Source organism: Halictus rubicundus, unplaced genomic scaffold (genome assembly GCF_050948215.1).
Source record: "Halictus rubicundus isolate RS-2024b unplaced genomic scaffold, iyHalRubi1_principal scaffold0866, whole genome shotgun sequence".
Lineage (NCBI taxonomy): Eukaryota > Metazoa > Arthropoda > Insecta > Hymenoptera > Halictidae > Halictus > Halictus rubicundus.
Genome location: NW_027489407.1, coordinates 19,659 through 31,964, shown reverse-complemented (window position 1 = coordinate 31,964; position 12,306 = coordinate 19,659). Strand labels below are relative to the sequence as shown.

General features: G+C 40.2%; 1 protein-coding gene across 1 annotated transcript; it reads left to right on the top strand.

Annotated features, from left to right (window-relative positions):
• Nucleotides 1-1,343: 1,343 nt before the first annotated feature.
• Nucleotides 1,344-11,045, top strand: LOC143364703 (uncharacterized). The gene is made up of 2 exons (XM_076804900.1): nucleotides 1,344-5,014; nucleotides 10,850-11,045. Exons 1-2 carry the CDS (start codon nucleotides 1,344-1,346, stop codon nucleotides 11,043-11,045), a joined length of 3,867 nt encoding a protein of 1,288 aa, XP_076661015.1.
• The last annotated feature ends 1,261 nt before the right edge of the window (nucleotides 11,046-12,306 follow it).

Genomic DNA, 12,306 nt, shown 5'->3' with positions numbered 1-12,306 from the left:
GAGCCAACAAAATAATAGAAAAGGCGCAACCAACTTTGCCCCAACGTCGCGGAACAGTCGAGTCACTCGCGACATCGGTAACTGCTCCGATGGCAATCAAGTTACCAGAAATGCGGTTGCCATCGTTCGACGGAAACATCGAAGATTGGGTATCATATTTCGACACATTCAAATCAACGATTGACTCGAATGAAAATCTGACTCCGTTGCAAAAACTGCAGTACCTCCGTTCAACCTTACACGGAAAGGCGTTGAAGTGCATCTCCGCGTTAAACACGACAGACGCGAATTATTACGATGCAATAGAACTGCTCAAAAAGAAGTACGATTGTCCGCGGAGAATAATCTTAAAACATTGCGACGCAATTAGGGATTATCCGAGATTAGTAAAGGACACTCCAGAGGCGTTAGACGATCTCGTGAACTCGGTCAACCAGCATCTACGAGCCTTGAAAAATCTAGGAGAAGACTTCACAAGATGTAACGGCTCTTTAATATCAATGATATTATCCAAGGTTAGCAGCGACACTGCATGGCTTTGGGAACTAACGATAAAAGGCAAAAACATGCCGTCGTACACGGACCTCTTGGATTTTCTCGAGAAACGCGCAAGTTGCGCACAAACTGGACCATCCAGTGCCTCCGCGGTGCCATTACGCCCTAGACCGAATTTTACAAGCTATCCGCAATCGACACGCCCCAGCGCGAACTTCACAAGCCATCCGCAGTCAACAAGACCACCCGCCAGATCACACGCTTTCGTAACGAGTAAAACACGTCAGACCGCCGATAACAAATCAAAAAACGCGTCGAATTTTAACGAAACGCGTCCAAATTCACAACCGAAGGAGTGCCCGATCTGCTACGGAGATCATAGCACATGGGGTTGCGAAAAATTCCGCGGAATGACTCCCGAAAAACGCAAGTTCGCCGTTGAAAGGGCCAAATTATGCACCAACTGCCTACACCCAGGGCATAGCGCGCAAAATTGCGATCGAGGTTCATGCCGAATATGTCAGCTACGACACCACACGTTGCTTCATCACTTCGAGCAGCAAGCGTCAACAAGCGGAACAATAAACGCTCAATCCGATACAGAATGACGGCTAAGACACAGAGAACAAAACGGAACGGGCTACCATCGAGCGTTCACCATAAACGCAATCACAAACGAAATTTTAGTTACGGCACAAATCCAGATCTTCAACAAAAATAAACGTCCGATAGATTGTCGAGCATTAATCGACACTTGCGCATCGATTAACTTAATTTCTGAACGCCTTGCTCAAAAAATCAACATCCCGCGGATGAAGTGCTCGGTTCCCATTGGTTCTCTGAACGCTATGACCACTGTAGCAACCCACGCACTGAAGGCTACTATAGCTTCGCGAGTAAGCAATTACCAACGTTCGCTTACGTTCCTCATTGTGAACGACATCGCGCCTTTCGTTCCAGATCAAGAGATTGATCGCGGAACAATAAAAATTCCGCCGAATCTGCACCTTGCAGATCCGGAATTCCATCGACCGGCACCGATCGATTTGTTATTAGGATCCGGAACAGCCCTCTCAATCTTATGCGTCGGCCAAATTGTCTTGTCACGCCCAGATGAGTCCGATCTCTACCTTCAAAAATCGCAACTCGGTTGGGTCAACGGGGGGAGCGCGCCAGTCACTTCTCCTGCTCATGGCACACTTTGCCACGCGACCACCGCGTTACAATTCGACCTCACCCGTTTCTGGGAGGTTGAAGAAGGCCCACAAAGACAGCATCTGTCTGAATCTGATATAATTTGCGAAAGCCATTTCCAAGAACACACAGTTCGGAATCGTGACGGCAGATACGTCGTGGCTTTACCTTTCAACGAGAAATTGTCGCGTCTCGGAGACTCCAAGGTACAAGCGAAAAAAAGACTCCATTCATTGGAGCGAAAACTCCAACGAGAACCCGCACTCAAGCAAGAGTATCACGCGGTGATCCAAGAATACCTTGACCTCGGACACATGAGCGAACTGCCACAGGAACAACAGTCACCTGAGGGGTATTACCTACCACATCACGGGGTCGTTAAGGTCACCAGTGACACAACCAAACTCCGCGTAGTCTTCGACGGTTCTGCCACGACTAATTCAGGCATAGCATTAAATGACGCTCTCCACACCGGTCCAAAAATTCAAGACGATCTACTCCACATTTTATTAAGATTCCGCATTCATCGATACGTACTGACGGGAGACATTGAAAAGATGTACCGACAGTTCCTTGTACGTCCGGAAGACAGGAAATTTCAGCGTATCCTCTGGCGCGATACTACGGGTTCTATTAAAACTTATGAGCTGAATACTGTGACATTTGGACTATCTGCTGCACCATATCTTGCAATTCGCTGTTTGACACAGCTCAGTCGAGACGAAGGCCACCGCTTTCCTCAAGCCGGCAAGATTTTATTGCGTGACTTTTACGTGGATGACGTTCTGACCGGTACATCGACCATAGAAGAGGCATTATCCTTACGCGAAGACCTCACACAAATACTCAAGACCGCAAGACTGACAATACGACAATGGGCATCTAATGACCTTACTCTTCTGACTGGCTTGCCCGAGCAGGCCATTAACAAAAAATTATACCTGGGAGAGTCATCCACTCTCAAAACCTTAGGGATTGTCTGGAATTCCTCAAACGACTCTATTACGTACGCAGTCGAAACTTGCTCTCCACCATCACGTTCGACCAAACGCAGTATCACCTCAGAAATAGCAAAGATATATGATCCACTAGGGCTGCTCGGGCCAGTAATTGTTACGGCAAAAATGCTACTACAAAGGATCTGGACCATAAAGGTTGACTGGGACGAGTCGCTGCCAATGGATATCCATACCGAATGGATACGTTTTTATAATAGATTGCCAGCGCTGAACAACATCACGTTCCCGCGACGCACAATCATTGAATCGCCAAGAAAAGTCGAACTACACGGTTTTAGTGACGCAAGCGAAAAGGCCTACGGAGCATGCCTCTACCTGCGTACAACCGACTCACGCGGTCACACCGAGACAACTCTTTTGTTCGCTAAATCCAAGGTCGCCCCATTGAAAACGATCTCAATACCACGACTCGAATTATGTGGAGCACTTCTGCTAACCTCTCTTGTCGAGACCGCAAAACAAGCGCTACCTGTGGAAATACATAAAACCATCTATTGGACCGACTCCACCATTGTTCTCCATTGGGTGAAGACATCTCCACACACTCTAAAAACCTTCGTGGCTAACAGAGTGTCGGAAATTCAAAGGCGCACAGCTAACGCAGATTGGCGACACGTACCCACTGCCGACAACCCGGCCGATCTTATCTCGCGAGGTCAATCACCAGAAGACTTCCTTCAACCTTCCATCTGGCAACACGGTCCGACTTGGCTCAACGAAGAAGAATCTTTCTGGCCCACTACCGAACTACCTCAACCAGAGACAATCCCAGAACAAAGGGTCGCGATTTGTCTCAAAGCATTAATTTGCGACACCACGATTCTGGACAACTGCTCCTCATGGGGAAAGCTTCAAAGAATCATCGCGCGCTGTCTCCGATGGAAAGGATCTAACACCACCAAAGGAAGTCTGACATCCTCCGAACTAAGATACGCCCACGACATAATCATCAAACTGATACAAAGACAACACTTTGCAGAAGAATTGCGCTGCCTCTCGAGAAGCGAAATAGGCGTTAAGGTTAAGCTGCAACAACTGAACCCATTCATCGACAAAGACGGAATTCTGCGAGTAGGAGGCCGTCTGAAGAATTCGCGAATTCCATTCGCGCAAAAACATCCCATCGTCCTCCCAAAGGCTCGAATCACGGCATTAATAATAGAACACGAGCATCGAATACAATTACACGCTGGTACACAGGCTACCCTATACGCGATTAGACGCCGTTATTGGCCCATCGACGGTCGGAGTCAGGTAGGGAAAACCATCAGAAACTGCGTCCGCTGCTACCGTGTCCAACCGCCGCCAACACAATACGTGATGGGCGACCTACCTGAGGCTCGAGTCACCGACTCACGCCCATTTGCAAACGTCGGCGTTGATTATTGCGGTCCCTTTTTCATAAAGGAGCGACGATACCGAAGTCGAACCCACATTAAAGTATATGTCGCAGTTTTCGTTTGCCTCTCAGTAAAAGCCATTCACCTAGAATTGGTTAGCGATCTTACCTCCGAAGCATTTATAGCAGCCCTACGTCGTTTCATTGCTAGACGAGGTCATTGTATTAACATTTACTCTGACAATGGCACCAATTTCGTCGGCGCCAACAACGAGCTTCGAGACCTCCGCGAACTTTTGCAGTCCGATGACCACAACGAGAAGGTCAAAACCTTTCTTGCTGACCGATCCATCACGTGGAATTTTATTCCTCCATTAACACCTCACTTCGGCGGCATCTGGGAAGCGGCCGTGAAATCATTCAAGCGTCATTTCTGGCGTATCGCAGGTGCTGAACGATTTACATTTGAAGTGTTCAACACTTTAATTATTGAGATAGAAGCCGTTCTAAATTCACGTCCTTTAACTCCCATTTCATCAGACCCAAATGACACCCTTGTCCTAACTCCTGGCCATTTCCTGATTGGCGACTCGTTAACGAGTCTGCGCGAGCGCGATTTCAGGGATGTGCCATCAAACAGACTTTCAACCTGGCAACATATCCAGAAACTAAAGCAGCATTTCTGGAACCGATGGTACAAGGAGTACCTAAACGAGATGACGAGTCGTTCGAGATGGTCCAGCGGTACACACCCCATCAAGGAGGGCACCATCGTGCTCTTGAGGGAGGACAACGTACCACCGATGCAGTGGCCACTCGGGAGAGTCATCAAGGTCTACCCCGGATCTGATGGCATAGTTCGAGCTGCAACAGTGAGAACAGCCACAACCACACTCGATCGGGGCGTAAAACGGCTTGTACCGTTACCGAACCAGCCAGAGGAGGAACCACGGGATCCAACATCGACGTCAAGAACGCGCGATCCCTCAACCGATAATAACTAATTTATCGTAATCGCTAAGCTTTAGCTCATAAGATAGTTTACTTGTTCATTCTAGTACTTCAAACCTAGCGTATCTTTAATCCTATATAGATTTATTTTGATCGCGAGTCTCTCAACGGGGGGAGGATGTTCAGCCGCGAGTTAAACAAAAGATCCCCTTGAAAATCCGCGGCACCGCTATTTCAAGGTGGGACCAGGGACCGATCCCTTCAAGAATAGTTTAATAGTTTTACTCGCGACTGACAAATCGGCACATCCCAACATTTGGCGTGCAGATGGTATACACGTTTTATGACACGGGCCTCTAGGGCTGTTTTTGAGAAAGTCGCCTTCACGAAACCTTTCTTAATTGCCCATTAGAATTTTCCTCGCGCCCTCAACAGCCAACCGTACTGTCATAAAACGTGGACCTACAAAGGTGGCATCGCGGGACCATCCGACGGTCCCTGGCCGATGAACATCGGGCCCACAGCTGTGATTTCGCCCGCCGAAATCCAGCGACGTTGCCACCCCGAAATGGAATACCCCCACTCCACGCCAACGCACCCCGAGTGCATGGAGAGTTGGGGTAAAACTTTTAGTCTAAATGCAACTCCCGCAAAGGCAACATCGAGATTAGACTCCGGAACTCGTCAACACGCGGACCAGCCGCTATAGTTCCGTTTGCTCCTTGCAGCATTAAATTCCAAATTTATATTTACCATCCTTATCATCCGAAAGGATCGTAAGGTCGCGCCGAGTAGCGTCGTCGAAACACCCTCGATTGAGGAATTTACGCCTCCTCATAGATTCTACGACAGAGTCTACGCCGCGAAAGGTGCCCGCTCCGTCGGAAAGTACAATACCAGAATATACTTGAATATACCATAATATTACTCGAATATAGAAGAATATACGAGAATATACCATAATATTACTAGAATATAGAAGAATATACCAGAATATACCATAATATTACTAGAATATAGAAGAATATACCAGAATATACCATAATATTACTAGAACATAGAAGAATATACCAGAATATACCATAATATTACTAGAATATAGAAGAATATACCAGAACATACCATAATATTACTAGAATATAGAAGAATATACCAGAATATACCATAATATTACTAGAATATAGAAGAATATACCAGAATATACCTGTATATACCTGAGTATAGCAGAATATACCAGAATATACTTGAATATACCAGAATATACCATAATATTACTCAAATATAGAAGAATATACGAGAATATACCTGAATATACTAGAATATACCAGAATATACCTGAATATACCATAATATTACTGGAATATAGAAGAATATACGAGAATATACCTGAATATACAAGAATATAGCAGAATATGCCAGAATATACCATAATATTACTAGAATATAGAAGAATATACGAGAATATACCTGAATATACTAGAATATAATAAAATATACCATAATATTACTAGAATATAGAAGAATATACGAGAATATACCTGAATATACTAGAATATACCAGAATATACCAGAATATACCAGAATATACCAGAATATACCATAATATTACTCGAATATAGAAGAATATACGAGAATATACCATAATATAACTAGAATATAGAAAAATATACCAGAATATACCATAATATTACTAGAATATAGAAGAATATACCAGAATATACCTGAATATACCTGAATATACTAGAATATACCAGAATATACTTGAATATACCAGAATATACCATAATATTACTCAAATATAGAAGAATATACGAGAATATACCTGAATATACTAGAATATACCAGAATATACCATAATATTACTAGAATATAGAAGAATATACGAGAATATACCTGAATATACTAGAATATAGCAGAATATGCCAGAATATACCATAATATTACTAGAATATAGAAGAATATACGAGAATATACCTGAATATACTAGAATATAATAAAATATACCATAATATTACTAGAATATAGAAGAATATACCAGAATATACCATAATATTACTAGAATATAGAAGAATATACCAGAATATACCATAATATTACTAGAAAATAGAAGAATATACGAGAATGTACCAGAATATAGCAGAATATACCAGAATATACTTGAATATACCATAATATACCATAATATTACTAGAATATAGAAGAATATACGAGAATATACCTGAATATACTAGAATATAGCAGAATGTACCAGAATATACCAGAATATACCTGAATATACTAGAATATAGCAGAATATACCAGAATATACTTGAATATACCATAATATTACTGGAATGTAGAAGAATATACGAGAATATACGATAATATTACTAGAATATAGGAGAATATACCATAATATTACTCGACTGTAGAAGAATATACGAGAATATACGATAATATTACTAGAATATAGGAGAATATACCATAATATTACTCGAATATATAAGAATATACGAGAATATACCATAATATTACTAGAATATAGAAGAATATACCAGAATATACCATAATATTACTAGAATATAGAAGAATATACCAAAATATACCTGAATATACTAGAATATAGCTGAGTATACCAGAATATACTTGAATATACCAGAATATACCATAATATTAATCGAATATGGAAGAATATACGAGAATATACCATAATATTACTAGAATATAGAAGAATATACCAGAATATACCATAATATTACTAGAATATAGAAGAATATACCAGAATATACCATAATATTACTAGAACATAGAAGAATATACGAGAATGTACCAGAATATAGCAGAATATACCAGAATATACTTGACTATACCAGAATATACCATAATATTACTCGAATATGGAAGAATATACGAGAATATACCATAATATTACTAGAATATAGAAGAATATAGCAGAATATACCATAATATTACTCGAATATAGAAGAATATACGAGAATATACCATAATATTACTAGAATATAGAAGAATATACCAGAATATACCATAATATTACTAGAATATAGAAGAATACACCAGAATATACCATAATATTACTAGAATATAGGAGAATATACCAGAATATACCATAATATTACTAGAAAATAGAAGAATATACGAGAATGTACCAGAATATAGCAGAATATACCAGAATATACTTGAATATACCATAATATACCATAATATTACTAGAATATAGAAGAATATACGAGAATATAAAATAATATTAGTAGAATATAGAAGAATATAACAGAATATACCATAATATTACTAGAATATAGAAGAATATACCAGAATATACCATAATATTACTAGAATATAGAAGAATATTCGAGAATATACTAGAATATAGCAGAATATACCAGAATATACTTGACTATACCAGAATATACCATAATATTACTCGAATATGGAAGAATATACCAAAATATACCATAATATTTTTAGAATATAGAAGAATATACGAGAATATACCTGAATATACTAGAATATAGCAGAATATGCCAGAATATACCATAATATTACTAGAATATAGAAGAATATACCAGAATATACCATAATATTACTAGAATATAGTAGAATATACCAGAATATACCATAATTTTACTAGAATATAGAAGATTATATGAGGATATACCAGAATATAGCAGAATATACCAGAATATACTTGAATATACCATAATATACCATAATATTACTCGAATATAGAAGAATATACGAGAATATACCAAAATATACTAGAATATAGCAGAATATAATAGAATATACGAGAATATAGCAGAATATGAAAGAATAAACCATAATATTACTAGAATATAGAAGAATATACGAGAATATACCTGAATATACTAGAATATAGCAGAATATGCCAGAATATACCATAATATTACTAGAATATAGAAGACTATACGAGAATATACCTGAATATACTAGAATATAGCAAAATGTACCAGAATATACCAGAATATACCATAATATTACTAGAATATAGAAGAATATACGAGAATATACCTGAATATACTAGAATATACCTGAATATACTAGAATATAGTAGAATATACCAGAATATACCATAATTTTACTAGAATATAGAAGAATATAACAGAATATACCATAATATTACTAGAATATAGAAGAATATACAAGAATATACCATAATATTACTAGAATATAGAAGAATATACCAGAATATACCATAATATTACTAGAATATAGAAGAATATACCAGAATATACCTGAATATACTAGAATATAGCAGAATATACCAGAATATACTTGAATATACCATAATATTACGCGAATGTAGAAGAATATACGAGAATATACGATAATATTACTAGAATATAGGAGAATATACCATAATATTACTCGAATGTAGAAGAATATACGAGAATATACGATAATATTACTAGAATATACAAGAGTATACCATAATATTACTCGAATATAGAAGAATATACGAGAATATACCATAATATTACTAGAATATAGAAGAATATACCAGAATATACCATAATATTACTAGAATATAGAAGAATATACCAGAATATACCATAATATTACTAGAACATAGAAGAATATACCAGAATATACCATAATATTACTAGAATATAGAAGAATATACCAGAATATACCATAATATCACTAGAATATAGAAGAATATACCAGAACATACCATAATATTACTAGAATATGGAAGAATATACGAGAATATACCATAATATTACTAGAATATAGAAGAATATACCCGAATATACCATAATATTACTAGAATATAGAAGAATATACCAGAATATACCATAATATTACTAGAAAATAGAAGAATATACGAGAATGTACCAGAATATAGCAGAATATACCAGAATATACTTGAATATACCATAATATACCATAATATTACTAGAATATAGAAGAATATACGAGAATATACCTGAATATACTAGAATATAGCAGAATATGCCAGAATATAGCAGAATATACCTGAATATACTAGAATATAGCAGAATATACCTGTTCAGCCGCGAGTTAAACAAAAGATCCCCTTGAAAATCCGCGGCACCGCTATTTCAAGGTGGGACCAGGGACCGATCCCTTCAAGAATAGTTTAATAGTTTTACTCGCGACTGACAAATCGGCACATCCCAACATTTGGCGTGCAGATGGTATACACGTTTTATGACACGGGCCTCTAGGGCTGTTTTTGAGAAAGTCGCCTTCACGAAACCTTTCTTAATTGCCCATTAGAATTTTCCTCGCGCCCTCAACAGCCAACCGTACTGTCATAAAACGTGGACCTACAAAGGTGGCATCGCGGGACCATCCGACGGTCCCTGGCCGATGAACATCGGGCCCACAGCTGTGATTTCGCCCGCCGAAATCCAGCGACGTTGCCACCCCGAAATGGAATACCCCCACTCCACGCCAACGCACCCCGAGTGCATGGAGAGTTGGGGTAAAACTTTTAGTCTAAATGCAACTCCCGCAAAGGCAACATCGAGATTAGACTCCGGAACTCGTCAACACGCGGACCAGCCGCTATAGTTCCGTTTGCTCCTTGCAGCATTAAATTCCAAATTTATATTTACCATCCTTATCATCCGAAAGGATCGTAAGGTCGCGCCGAGTAGCGTCGTCGAAACACCCTCGATTGAGGAATTTACGCCTCCTCATAGATTCTACGACAGAGTCTACGCCGCGAAAGGTGCCCGCTCCGTCGGAAAGTACATTGGTCCTTCGAGCCGGATCATCAGTGCCGTGTGATCCAAAAAAAAATAAATGACACTGAGTGACAGTTACAGTGGACAAAAGACTTTGTGAACGTGATTCAACGCAGCCTTGCGCATCGTTTACAACGGGACAACACCTGCAATCGGGAGATCCTGTCTGGACCAACCAGCATCCCAACAACTTGCAGTATCCCGGATTACCAAGGGCTGGACCAACCAGCATCTGGAAGGTCGCAGTTTGTGGGCCAAGCAATTGACGATTTGGGTCAACGCCAGGTGTCTGACACCAGTTCACCATCCTGAATTCAGCGCATCAAAGGTAGGCTCGTTTTTCGTTCGTCAATCTCCCAAAACATCTCCTTCATCACAAAATGCCTATGACAAACCCATCCTTGTCTCAAGCAACGGCTCTCAGCACTTTAAAGCGTAAGCGCGGCAGTGTAATCGGTCAGATTACGGCATTCTCGAAATTCTTAGATTCCGTCGATACCGAACAACCACCTGACATAGATCTTATAAAAATGCATTTGAACGGTCTCATTGAATTTTGGAAGCGTTTCGATGATATACAATCCGAGCTAGAGGCATTAGACGAAAACCAGGAACCTCGCCGATACGAGATACAAAACGAGTACTACGCGATAGTTGTCAGAGCCAACAAAATAATAGAAAAGGCGCAACCAACTTTGCCCCAACGTCGCGGAACAGTCGAGTCACTCGCGACATCGGTAACTGCTCCGATGGCAATCAAGTTACCAGAAATGCGGTTGCCATCGTTCGACGGAAACATCGAAGATTGGGTATCATATTTCGACACATTCAAATCAACGATTGACTCGAATGAAAATCTGACTCCGTTGCAAAAACTGCAGTACCTCCGTTCAACCTTACACGGAAAGGCGTTGAAGTGCATCTCCGCGTTAAACACGACAGACGCGAATTATTACGATGCAATAGAACTGCTCAAAAAGAAGTACGATTGTCCGCGGAGAATAATCTTAAAACATTGCGACGCAATTAGGGATTATCCGAGATTAGTAAAGGACACTCCAGAGGCGTTAGACGATCTCGTGAACTCGGTCAACCAGCATCTACGAGCCTTGAAAAATCTAGGAGAAGACTTCACAAGATGTAACGGCTCTTTAATATCAATGATATTATCCAAGGTTAGCAGCGACACTGCATGGCTTTGGGAACTAACGATAAAAGGCAAAAACATGCCGTCGTACACGGACCTCTTGGATTTTCTCGAGAAACGCGCAAGTTGCGCACAAACTGGACCATCCAGTGCCTCCGCGGTGCCATTACGCCCTAGACCGAATTTTACAAGCTATCCGCAATCGACACGCCCCAGCGCGAACTTCACAAGCCATCCGCAGTCAACAAGACCACCCGCCAGATCACACGCTTTCGTAACGAGTAAAACACGTCAGACCGCCGATAACAAATCAAAAAACGCGTCGAATTTTAACGAAACGCGTCCAAATTCACAACCGAAGGAGTGCCCGATCTGCTACGGAGATCATAGCACATGGGGTTGCGAAAAATTCCGCGGAATGACTCC